This window comes from Bufo gargarizans, chromosome 10 (assembly GCF_014858855.1).
Source record: "Bufo gargarizans isolate SCDJY-AF-19 chromosome 10, ASM1485885v1, whole genome shotgun sequence".
NCBI lineage: Eukaryota > Metazoa > Chordata > Amphibia > Anura > Bufonidae > Bufo > Bufo gargarizans.
In genome coordinates, this window is record NC_058089.1 from 87,266,428 (window position 1) to 87,289,691 (window position 23,264).

At 48.9% G+C, this 23,264-nt stretch overlaps 2 protein-coding genes across 4 annotated transcripts in view; one reads left to right on the forward strand and one right to left on the reverse strand.

Moving 5' to 3' along the window:
• Positions 1-734: 734 nt before the first annotated feature.
• On the reverse strand, positions 735-11,235 carry PDCD2L (programmed cell death 2 like). The gene is made up of 8 exons (XM_044270261.1): positions 11,103-11,235; positions 10,684-10,785; positions 9,098-9,261; positions 7,865-7,934; positions 7,449-7,777; positions 5,608-5,721; positions 1,294-1,439; positions 735-1,200 (listed from the first exon to the last, which is right to left on the reverse strand). Exons 2-8 carry the CDS (start codon positions 10,780-10,782, stop codon positions 1,070-1,072), a joined length of 1,053 nt encoding a protein of 350 aa, XP_044126196.1. The 5' UTR covers positions 10,783-10,785; positions 11,103-11,235; the 3' UTR covers positions 735-1,069.
• Positions 11,236-13,664: 2,429 nt separating this feature from the next.
• The window catches only part of TRADD (TNFRSF1A associated via death domain), a 47,481-nt gene continuing 37,881 nt past the window's right edge, over positions 13,665-23,264 (forward strand). Inside the window, exons 1-3 of one of the 3 annotated variants that reach the window (XM_044269898.1) lie at positions 13,678-13,761; positions 16,624-16,848; positions 21,289-21,374. The gene's annotated coding sequence lies outside the window, so the exon portion shown is untranslated. The other 2 variants (XM_044269896.1, XM_044269897.1) reach the window with 2 other exon arrangements.

The following is a 23,264-nucleotide window of genomic DNA, read 5'->3' on the forward strand; positions in this document are numbered from 1 at the left end:
ATTGTATTCCATTGTTCTTCACAAATTTATGGCCACATGAAGACATTTCTGTGACTGGTAATACCAGTGTTCTGCCACTTTTCTATACCCGGACAAAACTCTATACCCGGAAGTGATGGATAGTAAAGAAATGGAGGGCTGGGAAAATGCAGGGGCGTTCTGCCAGATTAACATACTTTAGCAGAATGCGCTTGCGCAGCGCGCACACACCCTCCTCCAGCTGATTCCAATGCGTCTGCGTGACTTCCGGTGCAGCTACATCACTTCCGGGTATAGACTTTTGTCCGGGTATAGAAAAGTGGCAAAACACCAGGTCTAGATCTGACCCACGGTTGGACCAGGATTTATTTATTTTTGTCTGTAAAAGCGCCTACGGTATATAAGACGTGAGACACTGGTCTCACGTCTCGGCAGTGCTTATACTGAGCGTACACAACTCGTTCCATTTACGCTCCATTCACACGTCCGTGGTGTGTTGTGGATCTGCAACACACCCAACCGGCACCCCTATCGAAATGCCAATAGGACATGTTCTATCTTTTGCGGAGCTGCGGACCCGAAGTTCGGGGCCGCGCTCCGCAAATGCGGATGCAGACAGCACACTGTGTGCTGTCCGCATCCATTCCGTCACCATAGAAAACGAATGGGTGCGGAACGGATGCGGACCCATTTGCGGACGTGTGAATAGAGCCTTATACTGTACAATCCAAGCAGGAAACTGAGAAAAAACAGAAGGACTTTATTGGTAGTCTTGTTATAACAAGTTGTCCCCTATCTGCTGGGAGAACAGGGGTCTCGTACCTTGAAATGGACAGAGAAGATGGCTGGAAAACGGTGCCATCGCTCCATTCATTTCTAAGGGAGCACTGACGAGAGCTGAGCGTACCCCCACCGATCTGATAGTTCTCATTTCCTGTGGATAGGGGATAACTTGTTAGAACCGGAATACCCCTTTAATGCTGCTGTTTGGTGCCCTGCCGGCAGATGTCTTGAATCAGGGTTCTCATTTTACTGCAATATCAATGGTCATATAATGTAGAGGGATAAATATGCAGAATGTCCAGTTCAGCTAATGAAAGTATCTCTGGTCCGGGTCTTCCTGTACGACGCAGAATTCCTGTACTGGGATCTTGTCCTCGTCCTCCCAGCAGCTCCTCTCGCAGGTGAAAATGAGAACTGTCCCGAACTCCACCAACATATCTGTATTCAGGATATAAGATAGATAGGCATCAGGTGTCAGGTGTCTCACCTAGAAGCGGATACCAACTGCAAGCTTTTAGCAACATTGCTTACCCGCTTTTGATCCTTGCAACATGGCGACAAGAGCTGGCATCACCTGGAACTCATATACCCTCTGTGCTCCGCAGCGTGTGCAGGGGGGAGGCTGCGATGCCATATCTGGGGGGCTCATGTATAAGGGGTTTCCATTCCAGGAGTATCTGTGGAGGTTAGCACAGTTAAAGGGAACCGGTCATCACCTTTATGCTGCCCATACTAACGGCGGTATAAAGTAGAGACAGGCGAGTTGATTTCAGCGGTCTGTCATTTATAAGTAAGTGGTTGCCGAGAACCAACATCACAATCCTTGCAGACTGGGCCTGGAAGAGAGAGTCCCGGCCTCCTGAGAAGAGTCCTGGTTATTCACCTGCTGATGACTGACCGGCTTCTACCTAGTTTTCTCCCTTTCTCTCTAGGAGAGAACTGCCAATCATCAGCAGATGGGCCGGAGAGCAGGAGATTAGGAATAACCAGGACTCTTCTCAGGTAGATTTGACTCTTTTCCAGGCCTTGGCTGCAATGATTATGATGCAGGTTCTCAGCAACCACTTACTTTTAGCTCCTGAGTGACACCCCGCTGACATCAGCATTTCTGTCACTATTTTATACTGCCATCAGTGAGGTCAACATAACGTTGATGACAGGTTCCCCCTTAAAGGGGTTTTCTCATCTGATACAATGGTGGCATATCTTACTGCTCTCCAGCTATTAGTCCACACATGGCGTGTATATCTATCTGGGTCTATGAATGCCCTGTCTTTATAGACAATGATTCTGCGACAAATCAAACCATCAATAACCCACCCCCGGCCGCGTCAAGGCTTTCAGGATCGGCGTTTACACTGAATAAATTGTAATGAACAATCAAGCTTTTTTTTATTTTTACACAGTTCTTTTTTAAAGGGGTTGTCTCCCCTCAGACATTGATGGCATATCGCTAGAATATGCCACCAATGTCAGATAGGTGCGGGTCTCTACAACGGGACCCCCAAAGTGAACAGAGGGCAGTTGCAATGTGCGGCCACCCTCTATTCATTTCTATGGGCGTTTCGAAAATACTTCTGAGGTGAATGGAGCGGTTCTTGCACAGTACGCTCTTTCGGCTATTTTTGGAACTCCCTTAGAAATGAATAAAGGGAACGCTGCGCATGCGCAGTGCGTTCTCCTTCACTTTCGGGGGCCCGTTCTGGAGAGAAGTGCAGGTCTCAGAGGTGGGACCCGAACCTATCTGACACTGGTGGCATATTCTAGCGATATGCCACCAATGTCTGAGGTGAGACAACCTCATTAACTCTGTAAAAACCCATTGAAAGTTCATTAAAACATAAATGTAGGTGCAGCTCACACTTGGCACAATTTAGATCCTGAAAGCCTTGACGCGGCCAGGGGTGGGTTATTGATGGTTTGTTTGGGACATTTAGGACATTCATAGACCCAGTCAGATACACACAACATGTATGGACTAATAGCTGGAGAGCAGCGAGCAATCCGAAATACTGTAGCATTGCTAGCCCTTAAAGGGAATCTGTCACCTGGTTTGAGCATATTAAAGTGTTACTACTGCCATGTACGATAAAATACCTTATTTCTTGCTGTAGTCTTCATTTTTTGTTTCGTGGTTTCATTAGCGATAAAATCCACTTTTTCTGTTATGCAAATGAGTGTCCAAGGTGCCCAGATGGGCGTTATTGTCCTTCTCTGGCGCCCAGTAACTCCCCGTACAGTGCCCAGCCCGCCTTCCTTTAGAGCCCAAGCACGCCTCTTCCAGCATAAGTAACTGCCCGCACCCGAACTCTTCGCCTCCGCCGCCGCCCTCCGCTATGTGATTTTTTTTTGGGATGCAACTACGCCCACAGATTCCTTGCGTCCGCTCAGTGAAATCTCACGCAGGCGCAGTACCGCGGACTGCCTGCGCGATATAGACGCTCCTGGAGGCAACAGCTTCAAATGCGTCACTGGGCATGCGCCAAGCCCAGTGACAAATTTAAAGCTATTGCCCTCAGGAGCTTCTACATCGCACAGGCAGTCCGCGGTACTGCGCCTGCGTGAGATTTCACCGAGCGGACGCAAGGAATCTGTGGGTGTAGTTACATCCAAATAATGACATAGCGGAGGGGGCGGCGGAGGCGAAGAGTTCGGGTGCGGGCAGTTACTTATGCTGGAAGAGGCGTGCTTGGGCTCTAAAGGAAGGCAGGCTGGGCACTGTACGGGGAGTTACTGGGCTCCAGAGAAGGACAATAACGCCCCTCTGGGCACCTGGGACACTCATTTGCATAACAGAAAAAGTGGATTTTAATCGCTAATTAAACCATGAAACAAAAAATGAAGACTACAGCAAGAAATAAGGTATTTTATCGTACATGGCAGTAGTAACACTTTAATATGCTCAAACCATGTGACAGATTCCCTTTAGGGACACACAGCATGGCCAGGCACCGAAGTACAGATAGAGCCCTTGTGATTGGGATGAGGAACATCAATTCTTGAACGTTGCCCACTTGTTACTTACATTTACAAGCAGCTATGATTGCTGCTCGGTGGGGATGAACAATCACTACTGTGATCGTTTCTCCCTATACAGTGTCATTGTCAGCATCACATCCCTGTACACAACGTGCTGCTGACAAACAAGGGTTTCTGGTGCCACATGAAAGAGCCATCTGTCATCTGGAAAACCAGCTTTGCTCATCAGTGACTGGCAGCACATTTACACTGGCCAGTTATTGGAGTTTGCACAGGGTAACTGGCCCTATACTCTACCCCAGGGTAGGCAACCTCCGGCACTCCAGCTGTTGTGAAACTACAAGTCCCAGCATGCATACTTCCTCTACTCTTCTCAGACATCTCATAGAAATGAATGGAGCATGCTGGGAATTGTAGTTTCACAATTGCTGGAGTGCCAAAGGTTGCTGACCCCTGTTCTACCCACATAAAGGGGCCTGATTGGGGGCCTGAGCCGAGGTCCGATTAGCATCGGGGGCCTGAGCCGAGGTCCGATTAGCATCGGGGGCCTGAGCCGAGGTCCGATTAGCATCGGGGGCCTGAGCCGAGGTCCGATTAGCATCGGGGGCCTGAGCCGAGGTCCGATTAGCATCGGGGGCCTGAGCCGAGGTCCGATTAGCATCGGGGGCCTGAGCCGAGGTCCGATTAGCATCGGGGGCCTGAGCCGAGGTCCGATTAGCATCGGGGGCCTGAGCCGAGGTCCGATTAGCATCGGGGGCCTGAGCCGAGGTCCGATTAGCATCGGGGGCCTGAGCCGAGGTCTAATTAGCATTGGGGGCCTGTGAGCTGAGGTGTGATTAGCATTGGGGGTCTGAGCTGAGGTCTGCTGAAAAAAAACACAGTACTTGCATCCACTATGTCATAACAATTCTGGAGCATCTATTCGTATGCTGTTCCTTTATTATTCCTACTAGACTTATCAATATAAACAATAAAAAGACTGCAGAGACTGCATAAGCGTTGCAGCCCCGTCATGGATGCCTAGAGTTGGACTCCCATCAAACCGATGGCCTGTCCTTAGCATAGTCCATCAATATCCTGATTCCAGAAAGCCCCTTTAAAGGGTTTCTACCACCAGATTTGGTCCTATTTAGCTGACTGACACTAGCGATGTGCTAGTGTCAGCAGTCCATAACAGTGTTCTTACTTATCATCTGTCTGCTGCCGTTCACCTTAAAAACGTACTTTTATAGATATGCTAATAAGCCCCTAGGTGCTATGTGGGCGTCATTAGCACCTAGAGGGCTCCGTCCACTAACCATTTCAGCCGCCCATCGCGTCCCTCCAGCCCGCCCCGCTCCTGTTGATTGACTTGAAACTTCTCAGTATCTCATACCAATTCCCGCGCCTGCGCCATGCGCTTCTGTATTCTCCCGGCGCCGGCTTCCTCACTGCGCCAACTACGTTACAGTGAGGAAGCCGGCACCAGGAGCGCGGCATTCACTCACTACAGAAGCGCAGGAATTGGGTGATACTGAGAAGTTTCAAGTCAATCAACAGGAGCGGGGCGGGCTGGAGGGACGCGATGGGCGGCTGAAATGGTTAGTGGACGGAGCCCTCTAGGTGCTAATGACGCCCACATAGCACCTAGGAGCTCATTAGCATATCTATAAAAGTACGTTTTTAAGGTGAACGGCAGCAGACAGATGATAAGTAAGAACACTGTTATGGACTGCTGACACTAGCACATCGCTAGTGTCAGTCAGCTAAATAGGACCAAATCTGGTGGTAGAAACCCTTTAAGCTTTACTTACATACAAATAAGAAATCCCAAAATTTATAAGGGACAGTTGAGTGAGGTTTCCATGCAGGTAGGTGTTTACCAACCTAAGGATTTGCTGACGGCACGGGGAGATCTTCTTCATAAACTTGTGAAACACAAGGTCTCGATTTTGTAGGTCGCACTTTTCATATTTTTCCGCCTCTCCTTTCCCATCACAGCTGTGGAAGAACAAGATTTATCTTGAAGGCTATGGACACCTAGGGGCATTTTTTATGACTGTACTCATTTTGGGCTCAAATCATTTTTCAGTTAGTCTTTATGAAACATCTTCAGCTGCTTCTGAGATACAAGGGTTAAAAATCTGTCTGTTTGCTGTCACAGTCTGCCTTCTTTGAATTCCATCAACTGATGGCTCATGTGTTGCTCTCATCTCTGATCTCTTGACCTCCAAACACTTATTTAAGCGATATTCCTATCAGTTTGACAAGAATTAATAATGAATGTTTATGGTGCAAAGAAAACAGACTGTGACAGCTTGCAAACTGACTGATTTTTAACCCTTGTATTTCAGAAACTGCTAATAAAAGACAATTCAAAATGTGATTTTTAGCCCAAAATGAGTAAAATGCTAATAAAAAAAATAAAAAATTAAATTAAAAAAAATAAAATGCCCCCAAAAGGTGCCTGTAGCCTTTAAAATGTATAAAGCGTATAGAAATAGCCAGGGCCACTACAGAACATTTCCATACATTACTGTAACAACATAAAAAGACCAATAAACAAGTCATTGAGTTTTCATCTTTTGTCTAGTTGCCCATTCTATTCAGTAGTGACTGTTATATCTGTTCCCGGGAAAGCTGGGTGATAGCCAATATTTCCACTATTATTGCTCCCACAGAGGTTTTCTATACACCTTTTGTAAAGCAAGTCCCTGAGCACTGTGATCCAGCGGCATCATTCCATGAAGTGCGCATGCGCCGGCGGGATCTTGGCCAGTACATTTGATGACGCAAGAGGCTTACAGGGCAGGTCAAGCAACAGGCTGGGGAGGAGTGATGTGAGAAGAAGGGAGAGCGGCCTGGGCACTCGCAGCCCAAACGCCGCCCCTGGGCACTCGCAGCCCAAACGCCGCCCCTGGGCACTCGCAGCCCAAACGCCGCCCCTGGGCACTCGCAGCCCAAACGCCGCCCCTGGGCACTCGCAGCCCAAACGCCGCCCCTGGGCACTCGCAGCCCAAACGCCGCCCCTGGGCACTCGCAGCCCAAACGCCGCCCCTGGGCACTCGCAGCCCAAACGCCGCCCCTGGGCACTCGCAGCCCAAACGCCGCCCCTGGGCACTCGCAGCCCAAACGCCGCCCCTGGGCACTCACAGCCCAAACGCCGCCCCTGGGCACTCACAGCCCAAACGCCGCCCCTGGGCACTCACAGCCCCTCAGTTACACATGAATAAAACTGCGTTTTTGGCCCTGGTGCACATCAAAACAAAGGCCAAAGGTACCAATTGACTTAACTATTGGCTATAGTTATGCTACAGTGCTATGTAAGCAGTGTATAAAAGCCAATTTTGGTGACAGACTAAGTTTAACATGATTATTATTTTTTCCTTGAATCGGAGGATCGCTTTAAAATCAACAGTTATTTACAATCACCTGAAAGGTTTGCCCAAAATGCAGGACCCCACCCTACCTGCTAGATTCTCACCAGGGGGGGTCTGTAGGTGTATTATGGGAGGTCACTCAGGTCCCAGACAGTGGCTGTCATGAGCTGCCAGGCGTCACTGGTTAAACAGGTTCCTGGGTGGTCATGGCAGCTGCTGCGCTGATCTCTGAGAACCACACAGGTGACACTTTGGGTCTAGGACACTAAGAGCAAAGAACTGCTTGCAGTGCCCTGTCCTATCAGTGTATTGTGGCTCAGACATGCAGCGTCCTGCGTTTTCTCTCACCTTTGCAGGTCCAGGTCCATTACTGACGCTTCTCGTTTCTCATAATCCTTAAGGAGACGATGTGCATGGTCCAGATCCACGTCCCAGGCACAATCCTCCTCCTCTGCAACTGCTATATAATAAGATCTGAAGGCAGAGTCACTAGACTGTACAGTCTCTGATGTGTCCGTAAGTGACAGGTTCTGGAGCTGTGACGTCCAGTCTGTGGGCACAGGAGCGGCCGGGCAACTAGAGGCATGTGACTGGACGGGTGCGACTTCTGGTTCATCTTCATCAAACCCCCAATCATTGGCATCTTCACACCAGTCTGTAGCTGCCATCTTTTCTTCCTGTACCAAGACATTGGGCTCGTTGTGAAAACAGGATCCACTTGTGTGAAAGACATAACACGTATACATGGAGATCTGTTAATCTACCTGCTTCGGCACCTCTTGTGTGACCTGTGGGTTACGGGTCTCGAGGCACTGTGATCGTAATGCCACCCAGCTGCAAAACAGACAAAAAATACAATACAGATGACACTGACAAACGTAAAAAAATAAATAAATAAATAAAAAGTGGGTATGAGCAGATTCCAAAAAGTGCAAGAGCTGCAACCAATCTGGATTCACTAGTGATACATGTCCATGTCATACCACTACAAACCTAGGAAGTGGGCACATATCTGGGCAATACCTCATACACCACCACCTAAAGTCCTGCCTACGGCACACAACCGAGTGGATCACATTCAAAGCTGTAGAAAATTCTGGACCATGCCATAAAAGTGACGCTCCAATACAGATCCAGCAGTGCCATAGAATGGACATAAAGTAACGCAGAATGCAGGAGGAATTTACAGCAGCCTATAGTCTGCGAACGGAGCTGCGACTACAAATTGCTGGATAACGGAAAAATAAAAGTAGACAATATGTAAAGCCACCTAGCAGTAGGTGCAGTTTTGTGCGGTCCCTCATGGGGTGCTGTTCTGATGAGGTCACTCACTGTACTCACTAGGGGCCCTCTTGAAGTGGCTCATACAGTTTGATTCCCAACACTAGGATATGCCATCTATATACAGCATGATCAGTAGGGGAGGCCTCTGGAACCCCCACCAATCCTGATTTAGCTCTGAATCCCCTTCATGGCTTTTCCGCCCTAGCCACACAGCTACATTCCCTGCACAGCCGGGCGGCCAGAAGCACCACTGTGCATGGAAAGCTTAGAAGATGCCTTATCGTCAGGAGGCTGGACCCCCACTCATTAGAAAGTGATGACATATCCTAGCAATATGCCATCACCCCCTTTACATGGACCCAAGTCTTCAAAAGAAACAAATGATAATCCACTTACTCTGCGCTACCAAGCCCTAGTGGCCTCCAGTGCGGACCGCAATGCATGGACACCGACCATGTGCCCACCGTCTGCGGACGCGGACCCATTCACTTGAATGGGGTCTGCAATACGCACAGCCAAAAGAGGAGTGCATGCACTCTGTAGTACTTCCATGGGGTTCTGTGCCTCCGTTCAGAACTGCAGACCCCTTCAAGTGAATGGGTCCGGTGCACAAACGGACGGTGCCCGTATATTGCGGTCCCGCTATTTGCAGGCCGCCGTACAGGCACAGGCCAACAACGGCCGTAAACATGAGGCCTTAGAGAGATCTTTACCTATGACGTTTACCCCAACATGACTTTGTACTGCATGCAAACACGTGGATAATGCGATGGTATCGGGACCCCTCCAGGGGGCAGTACACCTGGATAACATGGCAGAGGACTGAGGAACATAGAGGACATGAAGGAAATGAAAGCTTCACATGTGGCACTTCATCCTGTCCAAAAAATGAAAATATCAGTGAATGGCGGCAGACAAGGTAAGTGCGGATATATAGACGCTGTCAAGGTTATGAGGTCCTGGAGCCAACCGGAGTGTAGGATGACAGGGGCGACTAGGCAAGGGAAGGGACCAATCAGAACTTCATTCTGTAAATGAGACCCCACCTTACTGATGACCGATCCTCAGGATGGGTCACCAATATCAGATCGGTGGGGGTCCGACTCTGGGCACTCCCACCGATCAGCTGTTTGAAGAGGTTGTTGCACTTAATCACAGCGCCATACATTGTGTAGTGGCTATGCTTGGTATTGCAGTCCATTTACTTAAAGGGGTTGTCAGGGTTCATACCCATAATTTCACCCAGGCAGCCCCCCTGATGTTAGCTCCGATGCTGGATCGCACAGGGCAATGGCTCTTTTATTTACAAAAGCACACTGCCAGGCGGAGGCTTCCGCCCATCAGTGTCGGTGACATCACCGGGCTCACTGCTGGGTGGAAGCCTCCGCCTGGCAGCTCTATGGAGAGCCCAGTTGTCACCCGAAATACAGAAAATGCCTTTGCCCTGTGCGATTTAGCGCAGGGCATAGGAGAGCATCGGAGCGTGAACTGCTCCGATGCTGGAGTCAGGGCGGCTGCCTGGGTGAGAATGGGGATATGTCCATGTTCAGCTCTGAACCCGGACAACCCTTTTAAGTAGAACTGAGCTGCACATAGGTCATGTGATCCATGAACATGACATCACTGGCCTAGGAACAAGCCGCTGCACTCACTGAACGCTCCTCAAACATCCTGAGGACAGGTCATCAATAGTAAACACCCAGAAAACTCCTATAATTTGTGACTGAAATAATCTGTCCTATGATTAGACTATTAAGAACATGGTCCCTTTAAATATTTAGTAGTAAAATCACCGGCGTGTCTTACCGCCAGACCCCCGATCTTGCCCGTCTTACCGCCAGACCCCCGATCTTGCCCGTCTTACCGCCAGACCCCCGATCTTGCCCGTCTTACCGCCAGACCCCCGATCTTGCATGTCTTACCGCCAGACCCCCGATCTTGCATGTCTTACCGCCAGACCCCCGATCTTGCATGTCTTACCGCCAGACCCCCGATCTTGCCCGTCTTACCACCAGACCCCCGATCTTGCATGTCTTACCGCCAGACCCCCGATCTTGCATGTCTTACCGCCAGACCCCCGATCTTGCCCGTCTTACCACCAGACCCCCGATCTTGCATGTCTTACCGCCAGACCCCCGATCTTGCATGTCTTACCGCCAGACCCCCGATCTTGCATGTCTTACCGCCAGACCCCCGATCTTGCATGTCTTACCGCCAGACCCCCCATCTTGCATGTCTTACCGCCAGACCCCCAATCTTGCATGTCTTACCGCCAGACCCCCAATCTTGCATGTCTTACCGCCAGACCCCCGATCTTGCTGACATCCCAGGACGAAGCCTTGCCTTCTAGCACTACATCTTGAAACCCCAGCAGCACGCGGGAAGTGGGCAGCGCCATCACCTTATACAAGGAGAAAGTAGTCAGACTGGTCTTCTATTACACAGGTGGTATCATGGGGGCAGCCAATGTGTACAAGCAGTGCTGCAGTGTAAAGCATGTGGGAGGGGACAGAGCAGGAGTCTCTGGGATGCAGAGGTGGTAACCAAATCTGCTTCATAATAGTGAAATCAGGTCCGGGGGTGTATTCTCCATCATGATCAAATGATTATTCAGCCAGCTACTTGTAAACCACAACTCCCAGAATAACCAACTATAATCTGCTGGGAGTTGTAGTTTCCCTACCACTGGAGAGTCATCTTTTGCCGGGCACTGGTTACCTGGAGGCCTACGAGACATCATACACAGAGCATGGCAGCCTGGCCTCTCTATACATGTGCTGTGTGTCGCGCGTCACACAAACACAAGACAGCCTAACCTGCTGCAGCCTCAGCACGTGACAACCAATCACCGTCTAAGGCACGCTGACAGCTCGGACCAGCTGACCGCGTTACTGACAGCGCTGCATCCAATCAGAAGTTATCAGAAAGCAGCCAATCACTGACAGCGGCGCAAGTCACGAGTCTAGAGGAGCAGGCGGGGTGTAATTGTTAACACTTTTGCTGCCGGGGAGCTGTAGCTGTAATAACCTGTATACCTTGGCTGTCAATTTAGGTCTAGTGAAGAGCGCGCTTTATTGTAGCCTTCATGGGAATCTTCCTGCAGTGGGCTGTCTGGGTGGGTCACACGTGGCTGCCATTTTCCCGCCACGTCTAAGGGGAGCTGCTGCTTTATGGTTTTGCTGTAAAAAAAAAAATTCTCATTTCATTTTTAGAGCAACTTTATATCATAACTGGTGTAAAGTAGAACTGGCTCAGTTGCCCATAGCAACCAATCAGATTCCGCCTTTCATTTTTCAGAGCTCCTTTGGAAAATGAAAGGTGAAATCTGATTGGTTGCTATGGGCAACTGAGCCAGTTCTACTTTACACCAGTTTGATAAATTTGGGCGATTTCAAGCACATTTTGACAGTTTTTTCAGCCGTTCGTGCTGAAAACGAGGTACCGTAGCTTTCTCTTGCAATCAGCTTTGTAAGGCCTCTTTCACACAAGCGAGTTTTCCGCGTGGGTGCGATGCGTAACGTGAATGCATTGCACCCGCCCTGAATTCGGACCCATTCATTTCAATGGGTCTGTGTACATGAGCGTTCTTTTTCACGCATCACTTGTGCTTTGCATGAAAATCGCAGCATGTTCTATATTCTGTGTTTTTTCACGCAGCCCTGGCCCCATAGAAGTGAATGGGGCTGCGTGAAAAACACATTGCATCCGGAAACCAGTGAGTTTTTCACTGATGGTTGCTAAGAGATGTTTGTAAGCCACGTGCGTGAAAACGCATTGCACCCGTGTGGAAAAAAATGGAACAACTGAACACAATCACAGACCAAACTGACTGAACTTGCTTGCAAAGTGGTGCGAGTTTTCCTGAACGCATCTGGACCTAATCCGTCACGCTCGTGTGAAAGAGGCCTAAAGCCATGTTCCCACAACATCATTTTGAAGCTGCAAAATATGGAGGGGGTTTCAAGAGATGATTTTGGTGTTTCCTTTTTTTTTTCCAGGCTCGTTCTGCACACCGAAAACTGAAAGCTGCTTTTGAAGCATTGTGTGACCATGGCCCTACTGTTAGGGCCCAATTTTGTAGACCGCACACTGTGGCAAGGATAGAGCAAGTCGCGGACAAGAATAGGCATTTTTTATTATGGTTTCGGCCATTTTCGGAACGCACATGGCCGGTGTCCATGTTTTTCGGATCCGCAGGCACTACAGTCATGTGAATGCGCCCTTAGAGGTCCGGCCGTGTGCATTTTACAGAACTGCCGCCCCCTAATAGAACAGTCCTAATCCTTGACCATAAGGCCTCATGCACACGTCCGTTCCATTTTTTTGTGGTCCGCAAAACATGGAAGCAGCCCGTGTGCCTCCCACAATTTGCGGAACGGGCGGCCCATTGTAGAAATGCCTATTCTTGTCCGCAAAACGAACAAGAATAGGACATGTTATATTTTTTTTGCGGGGCCTCGGAACGGAGCAACGGATGCGGACAGCACACGGAGTGCTTTCCGCATCTTTTGCGGCCCCATTGAAGTGAAAACTGCGGCTCGGATGCGGACCAGAACAACGGTCGTGTGCATGAGGTCTAAGGCTAGGTCTACACGACGACAGTTGTCGCGCGACATTTTGTTGCACCAATGTCGCACGACAATTTTTATAATGGCAGTCTATGGTGTCGCACTGCAACATGCGACATGCTGCGACTGCGACGCGACAGTCGCAGAAAATCCATTCAAGATGGATTTTTCTGCGACTGTCGCGTCGCAGTCGCAACATGTCGCATGTTGCAGTGCGACACCATAGACTGCCATTATAAAAATTGTCGCGCGACATTGGTGCAACAAAATGTCGCGCGACAACTGTTGCGCCCTATCTGTCGCGCAACAAATGTCGTCGTGTAGACCTAGCCTAATGCAGACAAAAATAGGACACGTTCTATTTTTTGCAGAACTGACACGGAATGCACACAGGAGCGTCATTTCCGTATATTTATTTTTGCAGTCCCATTTAAGTGAATGGTTCCACATACAGGCCACAAAATAACCCAGAATGAACACAGAAAAAAAAAAGTTTTTATAAATAAGGTGTGTATATATATATATTTTTTTTATGTTCTTTCCCCGTGTCGCTGCCGCGTGTAACCATAGTGCGGTTGTATTGTATGGCAGCTCTCCACAGCGCCATCAGGCAGCACACAGGCGCGGCCTGTCACTCTTATACAAAGGTTGTATTCAGCTTCGGATTTCTTGCATGAGGCAGTTTCCTGTTCTGTTTGGCAGCTGAAGTGTTAAGTGGGTGGGGAGCAGCCCGGGAGTCACAGGCTGGGGTGTGAGCTGCACCACAGATTTCGGAAGAGCAAATACCTCTGCAGGATTTGGGGGCACAGGTAAATAATGGAAGCGGCGGCGGCGTGTGCAGGGTTGTGAAGGCGCTGGACAGGAAGGATCTCTGGGGGAATGTAGAAGTACACCTAAAGTTGGTGACAACGTTGACGTCTTAATGGGGGAAAGGTGTCGTAGCTCCTGACCTCGAGATGTCACGTATTCCCCCGTCCTGGAGACCGTGACTATGACGGTGACGTTAATGTGCCTCGGAGATAGATGCCACTTTCATGTAAGGTGCCACGTTTGGAACCAAGTACTGAGACTTGCACAACCAATCTGGGCTTGGCAGGACTTACCGTAAGTGTTCTTTTTAGTGTTGAGTGAACTTGTGTTTTAAGATCAGCGTCTAAAGTTCGGGTTATCGAAGAATCGTGTTATGGATTCCCCTACCACGGACCATAACGGAATTTAGAATCCATAACGCGAACTTTAGACGCCAATCTTAAAACACAAGTTCGCTCAACGCTAGTTATTATATGTGACACCTCATGTGGTCCCTGAAAACTCTAGGGACCTCAATCGGGGGCAGATGCTGGTTTCCCTCAAGTCCAAAGCCGGATTGTCAGCGAGGAAAGAAAGAGAAGCAGCTTTAGACTCTTCTGGCCTCAGCTTGTCCAGTTTCCGATATTGATGACCTATCCTCAATATCAGATCGATGGGGTCCAACTCCCGACACCCCCGCCGATCAGCTGTTTGAGTAGAACGCTGCTTTCCTGCTCTTCACTGTTCACGACATTGTAGCGCCGAGCAGTGAATGGGACGGGGTGTAACTACAAATGCTCCTTCCCACCGAGCCCCAATCCCTCCTCCCCGCCAACCTGATATTGATGACCCTGAGCAGTGATGGCCAGTTCTCATTGTTCGCCAGCGAACACATGCGAGCTGCCATCTTAACTTACAAGTCCGGCAATGCACAGGTAAGCCCTTACCTGTGCCGATGTGAAACAAATGCGGTCACCGGGAGCAGGCAGTTCCGAGAACAGCCCGATGAAGGCCCCTGGCAGCTGTTATCGGAACTGCCTGCTCCCGGTGACCGCATTTGTTTCAGACTGGGTCGCGGCACAGGTAAGGGCTTACCTGTGCATCGCCGGACTTGTGAGTTAAGATGGCAGCCCGCATGTGTTCGCTGGCGAACACGGCGAACTGGCCATCACTGATCCTGAGGAGAAGTCGTCAACATCAGCAACTGGACAGCCCCTTTAAAATTGCTCAGCCGCACCACTTACTGATCGTGGAGCTAAACAGGAGAAACGGAAGTGGTCCAAACTTCCATAAAATGATACTTTACACTCCTGTAGCAATCAGGCCTAGGGGGTCATTTTAATGGGGCCGCAAAAGATGTGCTGTCTGCATCCGTTGTCCGTTTTGCGGACAAGAATAGTCACTTCCAACAATGGACAGGACATGCTGCATAGCTATTATCCGTGTTTTGCAGATTATAAAACAAATACTTTTGTTTGAATGCCCCCTAATCTGGAGGTTAAGTTTCCAGTGCTCCCAGTCACCGCAGTTCACACTATACAGAAAAACAGGTTTGTGCAGGTTCCCTAATCGAGCAGCGTTCTTCAGCAGACAGCTTTTCTCGATGGCTCCCACCACATAGGTGCTGTGAGTGAGCACCACCGCTTATGGCTGCGTTCACATGGTGGTGTGATGGCGGCATTTCCTGGACCATCTGTGGTTCACGTGAGGGGACTCATTGCGTCAGAGTGATCTATGATCCTGTGAGTTCCAGCCCGACCGCAGGTCTAAGGTCCAGTACTCGAATACAGGACAGTAGGCTCATGGCTGGGCCGGAACTCGTGCACACGACCGTATCAGTTTTTTGCGGAGCATGCCCCCATTTTTTCTAAACCTGTGTAGAAATGTCCTATCCTTTTCTGCAAAAGGGACAAGTATAGGACATGTTCTATCTTTATTTGCTGGGCCGCAGAACAGACACATGGATGTGGACAGCACATGGTGTGCTCTCTGCATCTTCTGCAGCACCGTTGAAATCAATGCATCCTCATTCGATCCACAAAATAATGTGGATCAGATGCGGTAAAAAAATACGGTCGTGTGGATGAGGCCTCATAGAACACTCTGATGCTGAGTCCCCTCCCAGGAGTCATGGTTGGCCATCACACAGAGCACGTTTCATGAACCTCTGGTAGAATAAAGGATCAGACATGCTAAAATCCAACATACCTGATCCTCATTTTTTTCCAGCATACGCTGATGGGGGACAGTCCCTATTTCCCTGTACCCATTAAATGGTTGGTGGTACTCCAACAACAATTGGGTGGAGAATGTATTAAGCCCTGGGAGACTATTAAGCCAAATTTATCAACTTTAATTTAAAAATAAATAAAAAATGGGAGGCAGCGCTGAGGTTCGCAGAGCAGCGGCTTGTTGCTGCGGTCTGACCGTTGCGCGATCCTCAGCACTGCCTCTCATTGAGATGTATGGGAGGCAGAGAGGAGAAGAATTTAGCCATTAGACAATGCGGATTTTGGTGCAGATATGCTGCAAAGACGCACATAAATCTACATGGAAATGTATGCAGGTGGTCTTGGGGTTCCTCCACATGGTGCAGATTTATGTGCAGAAATTCCTCATGAAATCCACACACAAATGCTCTCTCTATTCATTGCAGTTTTGGTATGTTTTTTATGTGGATTTGATGTCGTTTTGCAGCAAATATTACAATTCCACTGAAAAGGGTTAAATTTGCACAAGAGAAACACAACAATTGATATCCTTCAGCCTTCCCAATCCGCTGCACTCATCCCTACAGGAGTTTTGGAGACAGAGTACAGCGCTCAGCTATTGCAGGAACTCTCATAGAGCACATACCTGACCTGCTGCTTTGTTCATTTCAGGGGTCCCCGAGGGCTATGGGGTCTCTGTTCCCACGACTGGTGGGTGTCCCAGTGGTACGACCCCCACTGCACTAATAATTAGTAACTTATGACAACCAGAATACCCCTTTAAAGGCGTTATCTAGGTTTTAAAAATTGCTAGCCTATCCTTCGGCCTGGTCGTGAATATTGGAACTGTGGTGGTCCAACTCTCAGCGCTGCTAATCAGATGGCACACAGTAGCAGGCAAGTGGTCTACTTCTATGGTACATCACCTCTTGGCTCTGTTCATACCACGATTTTAGGCTACATTAAGGGGGGTTGTCCTTCCTTTTAAAGGAACAATGTTTAAAGAGGGCAATACTGGGGGGGCATTATATGTGAAGAGGGCATTACTGGGGGGGTTATATGTGAAGAGGGCACTACTGGGGGCATTGTATGTGAAGAGGGCACTACTGGGGGGGCATTATATGTGAAGATGGCACTACTGGGGGCATTGTATGTGAAGAGGGCACTACTGGGGGGATTATATGTGAAGAGTCCACTACTGGGAGTCATTGTATAATTATTATTATTATTTATTAAAGCACCATTCATTCCATAGCGCTGTACATATGATAAGCGGTGCACATACATAATACAGACAACTGCACTAAGCATAAACAAGACGAGTTACAAACTGGTACAGAAGGAGAGAGGGCCCTGCCCGTGAGGGCTTACAATCTACATGGTATGGGAGAAGGACACAGTAGGTGCGGGTGAAGTTGGTCATGGTGGTATAGAGGCAGCAGGGTCACTGGTTGTAGGCTTGTCTGAAGAGGTGGATTTTCAGGTTTCTTTTGAAGGATTCCACTGTATGTGAGAGTCTGATATGTTGGGGTAGCGAGTTCCAGAGTATGGGGGATGCGCGGGAGAAATCTTGGAGTCGATTGTGGGAAGAGGCGATAAGAGGAGAGGAGAGAAGGAGGTCTTGTGAGGATCGGAGATTGTGTGTGGGGGTGTATCGGGAAAGTAGCTCAGAGATGTAGGGAGGGGACAGGTTATGGACGGCCTTGTATGTATTTGTTAGTACTTTGAAGTGAATTCGCTGGGCAATGGGGAGCCAGTGAAGGGATTGGCAGAGGAGTAACCGAGTGAGAGGTGGATTAGTCGGGCAGCAGAGTTGAGGATAGATTATATGTGAAGAGGGCACTACTGGGGGGCATTATAATGTGAAGAGGGCACTACTGGGGGCATTTATGTGAAGAGGGCACTACTGGGGGCATTTATGTGAAGAGGGCACTACTGGGGGCATTTATGTGAAGAGGGCACTACTGGGGGCATTTATGTGAAGAGGGCACTACTGGGGGCATTTATGTGAAGAGGGCACTACTGGGGGCATTTATGTGAAGAGGGCACTACTGGGGGCATTTATGTGAAGAGGGCACTACTGGGGGCATTTATGTGAAGAGGGCACTACTGGGGGCATTTATGTGAAGAGGGCACTACTGGGGGCATTTATGTGAAGAGGGAACTACTGGGGGCATTATATGTGAAGAGGGAACTGCTGGGGGCATTATATGTGAAGAGGGCACTACTGGGGGCATTATATGTGAAGAGGGCACTACTGGGGGCATTTATGTGAAGAGGGCACTACTGGGGGCATTTATGTGAAGAGGGCACTACTGGGGGGATTATATGTGAAGAGTCCACTACTGGGAGTCATTGTATAATTATTATTATTATTTATTAAAGCACCATTCATTCCATAGCGCTGTACATATGATAAGCGGTGCACATACATAATACAGACAACTGCACTAAGCATAAACAAGACGAGTTACAAACTGGTACAGAAGGAGAGAGGGCCCTGCCCGTGAGGGCTTACAATCTACATGGTATGGGAGAAGGACACAGTAGGTGCGGGTGAAGTTGGTCATGGTGGTATAGAGGCAGCAGGGTCACTGGTTGTAGGCTTGTCTGAAGAGGTGGATTTTCAGGTTTCTTTTGAAGGATTCCACTGTATGTGAGAGTCTGATATGTTGGGGTAGCGAGTTCCAGAGTATGGGGGATGCGCGGGAGAAATCTTGGAGTCGATTGTGGGAAGAGGCGATAAGAGGAGAGGAGAGAAGGAGGTCTTGTGAGGATCGGAGATTGGGTGTGGGGATGTATCGGGAAAGTAGCTCAGAGATGTAGGGAGGGGACAGGTTATGGACGGCCTTGTATGTATTTGTTAGTACTTTGAAGTGAATTCGCTGGGCAATGGGGAGCCAGTGAAGGGATTGGCAGAGGAGTAACCGAGTGAGAGGTGGATTAGTCGGGCAGCAGAGTTGAGGATAGATTATATGTGAAGAGGGCACTACTGGGGGGCATTATAATGTGAAGAGGGCACTACTGGGGGCATTTATGTGAAGAGGGCACTACTGGGGGCATTTATGTGAAGAGGGCACTACTGGGGGCATTTATGTGAAGAGGGCACTACTGGGGGCATTTATGTGAAGAGGGCACTACTGGGGGCATTTATGTGAAGAGGGCACTACTGGGGGCATTTATGTGAAGAGGGCACTACTGGGGGCATTTATGTGAAGAGGGCACTACTGGGGGCATTTATGTGAAGAGGGCACTACTGGGGGCATTTATGTGAAGAGGGCACTACTGGGGGCATTTATGTGAAGAGGGCACTACTGGGGGCATTATATGTGAAGAGGGAACTACTGGGGGCATTATATGTGAAGAGGGCACTACTGGGGGCATTTATGTGAAGAGGGCACTACTGGGGGCATTTATGTGAAGAGGGCACTACTGGGGGGATTATATGTGAAGAGTCCACTACTGGGAGTCATTGTATAATTATTATTATTATTTATTAAAGCACCATTCATTCCATAGCGCTGTACATATGATAAGCGGTGCACATACATAATACAGACAACTGCACTAAGCATAAACAAGACGAGTTACAAACTGGTACAGAAGGAGAGAGGGCCCTGCCCGTGAGGGCTTACAATCTACATGGTATGGGAGAAGGACACAGTAGGTGCGGGTGAAGTTGGTCATGGTGGTATAGAGGCAGCAGGGTCACTGGTTGTAGGCTTGTCTGAAGAGGTGGATTTTCAGGTTTCTTTTGAAGGATTCCACTGTATGTGAGAGTCTGATATGTTGGGGTAGCGAGTTCCAGAGTATGGGGGATGCGCGGGAGAAATCTTGGAGTCGATTGTGGGAAGAGGCGATAAGAGGAGAGGAGAGAAGGAGGTCTTGTGAGGATCGGAGATTGTGTGTGGGGGTGTATCGGGAAAGTAGCTCAGAGATGTAGGGAGGGGACAGGTTATGGACGGCCTTGTATGTATTTGTTAGTACTTTGAAGTGAATTCGCTGGGCAATGGGGAGCCAGTGAAGGGATTGGCAGAGGAGTAACCGAGTGAGAGGTGGATTAGTCGGGCAGCAGAGTTGAGGATAGATTATATGTGAAGAGGGCACTACTGGGGGGCATTATAATGTGAAGAGGGCACTACTGGGGGCATTTATGTGAAGAGGGCACTACTGGGGGCATTTATGTGAAGAGGGCACTACTGGGGGCATTTATGTGAAGAGGGCACTACTGGGGGCATTTATGTGAAGAGGGCACTACTGGGGGCATTTATGTGAAGAGGGCACTACTGGGGGCATTTATGTGAAGAGGGCACTACTGGGGGCATTATATGTGAAGAGGGAACTACTGGGGGCATTATATGTGAAGAGGGAACTGCTGGGGGCATTATATGTGAAGAGGGCACTACTGGGGGCATTATATGTGAAGAGGGCACTACTGGGGGCATTTATGTGAAGAGGGCACTACTGGGGGCATTTATGTGAAGAGGGCACTACTGGGGGCATTTATGTGAAGAGGGCACTACTGGGGGCATTTATGTGAAGAGGGCACTACTGGGGGCATTTATGTGAAGAGGGCACTACTGGGGGCATTTATGTGAAGAGGGCACTACTGGGGGCATTTATGTGAAGAGGGCACTACTGGGGGCATTTATGTGAAGAGGGCACTACTGGGGGCATTTATGTGAAGAGGGCACTACTGGGGGCATTTATGTGAAGAGGGCACTACTGGGGGCATTTATGTGAAGAGGGCACTACTGGGGGCATTTATGTGAAGAGGGCACTACTGGGGGCATTATATGTGAAGAGGGAACTACTGGGGGCATTATATGTGAAGAGGGAACTGCTGGGGGCATTATATGTGAAGAGGGCACTGCTGGGGGCATTATATGTGAAGAGGGCACTACTGGGGGCATTATATGTGCAAAGGGCACTACTGGGGGCATTATATGTGAAGAGGGCACTACTGGGGGGCATTATATGTGAAGAGGGCACTACTGGGGGCATTATATGTGAAGAGGGAACTGCTGGGGGCATTATATGTGAAGAGGGCACTACTGGGGGGCATTATATGTGAAGAGGGCACTACTGGGGGGCATTATATGTGAAGAGGGCACTACTGGGGGGCATTATATGTGAAGAGGGCACTACTGGGGGGCATTATATGTGAAGAGGGCACTACTGGGGGCATTATATGTGAAGAGGGAACTGCTGGGGCATTATATGTGAAGAGGGCACTACTGGGGGCATTATATGTGAAGAGGGCACTACTGGGGGCATTATATGTGAATAGGGCACTACTGGTGGCATAATACTAAATAGTTGTGTCTAATTCTGCAGAAACAAGTTGTGTTCAGGAGACGTCATCTGTCCAGGACTGAGAAAATAAGGAAAGGGAACAACTCCAGCCAGAGGAGACATCACCTGTAAGTCACTGAGTGGGGGCCTAAACGGGATTATTAATTATTGTGTTTGCCCAGCCCCCCCACCCAATACCTCCACCTGCTGCCAACCCCTATAGGTCTGCGGTAAAATTGTCCTGCATGAAACCTGTCCCTGGTACAAAAAAAAAGTTGGAGACCGCTGCTTCAAAGTACTGTCATTTAAGCAATTCCCTCTCATACTGTATGTATGATGGTTCACCAAATGCTGAACTTGTTATTGCTGTCACGCCTCATCATGTCTGGCTTACAGTTGATGTAGGCAGCATGACAAAGGCTCTCACCATACCCACCACTTGGATAAGTTTGAAAATAATGGGAATTGATCAGGACAGTTTTGCTTTATGTCCCTGTGCACCCTTTGGACCCAATTGCAAAATGAAATCCTCTGTCGCTCTTGCCCATGCCTTCTGAGGACAACTTTAGGTGAGTGCTGTTGAAATCTGTGACTCAGAATGTTTTAGATACATAGTAACATGAAAAATGACATCCGTACATCCAGTTCAGCCCGTTGGGCCGCATTCACACATACTTAAATTTTCACAGACCACAGTGTAGATTATACAAGTGTATTACTGTACAGCGGCAGCGGCACGAAACGCACGGCGTTATAGCAACCAATGACACCATGCACTCAGCAGGACGGGTTTTCATGGACCGTGGTCTGTGAAAATCCACCTATGTGCGAATGCGGCCTTGTCCTGCAAGGTGATCCAGAGGAAGGCAAATAAACCCCTGTGAGGTAAAAGCCAATATTTCCCACTTTAGGGGAAAAAATTCCTTCCCAACTCCAATCAGGCAATCAGAATAACTCCCTGGATCAACGACCCCTCTCTAGTAGCTATAGCCTATAATATTATTACACTTCAGAAATACAACCAGGCCCCTCTTGAACTCTTTTAGTGAATTCACCATCACCACCTCCTCAGGCAGAGAGTTCCATAGTCTCACTGCTCTTACCGTAAAGAATCCTCTTCTATGTTGGTGTAGGAACCTTCTTTCCTCCAGACGCAGAGGACGTTAATCAAATGTAGATTGCTGAATTACTGGTTTTGGTTAAAGGCTAGGTTCATATCACCATTAAAGGGGTTGTCCCCTAGCATAATAATTAGCTTACCCTCTGTATGTTATATTCGATATGGCCTCCTCCTTTCCCTATTCCTAATTATTCTTTCCCTTTGTTTATTACTCATTGTCAGGGGTTACGGCCACCACAGTACTGCAGCAGTGGCCGAGTCTTCCGTTTCTTGAGCTGTGCTGTGGTGGCCGGGACCACGGAAGTGCATATATTCGAGCATGCGCATGGCGCGCATGCTCGAATCCCAGCCTCCCACCCCAGCCTCCTCTTTGCTGCTCCATAGAAACCAAAAGGGCTACTTTCACACCAGCGTTTTTGCTGGGTCCATCATGGATCGGCAAAAACATTTCCGTCATGATAATACAATCGTCTGCATCCGTTATGAACATAGCCAAGACGAATCCGTCATGAACACCGCTGAAAGTCAATGGTGGACAAATCAGTTTTCTGTCTTGCTCCGCACCACATCACGGACAAAAAAACGCTGCTTGCAGCGTTATTCTGTCCACGATGGGAGCGCACCAAACAGAACAGAATGCATTCTGGTGCACTCTGTTTCGTTCGGTTCAGTTTTGTCCCCATTGACAATGAATGGGGACAAAACAAAAGCGTTTTCCCCCACTATTGAGATCCTATGACGGATCTCGATAGCGGAAAGGAAAAGCGCAGGTGTGAAACTGCTTCTGGGCATCTTAGATCAGCCTAGCGGTTGTGAAGACCCTGTCGGAGTCCCACGATGGCGACCCTGATAAAAGAAACAGCTAGTAGCTGTATCGGGAGCGCGCTTGAACAGGCAA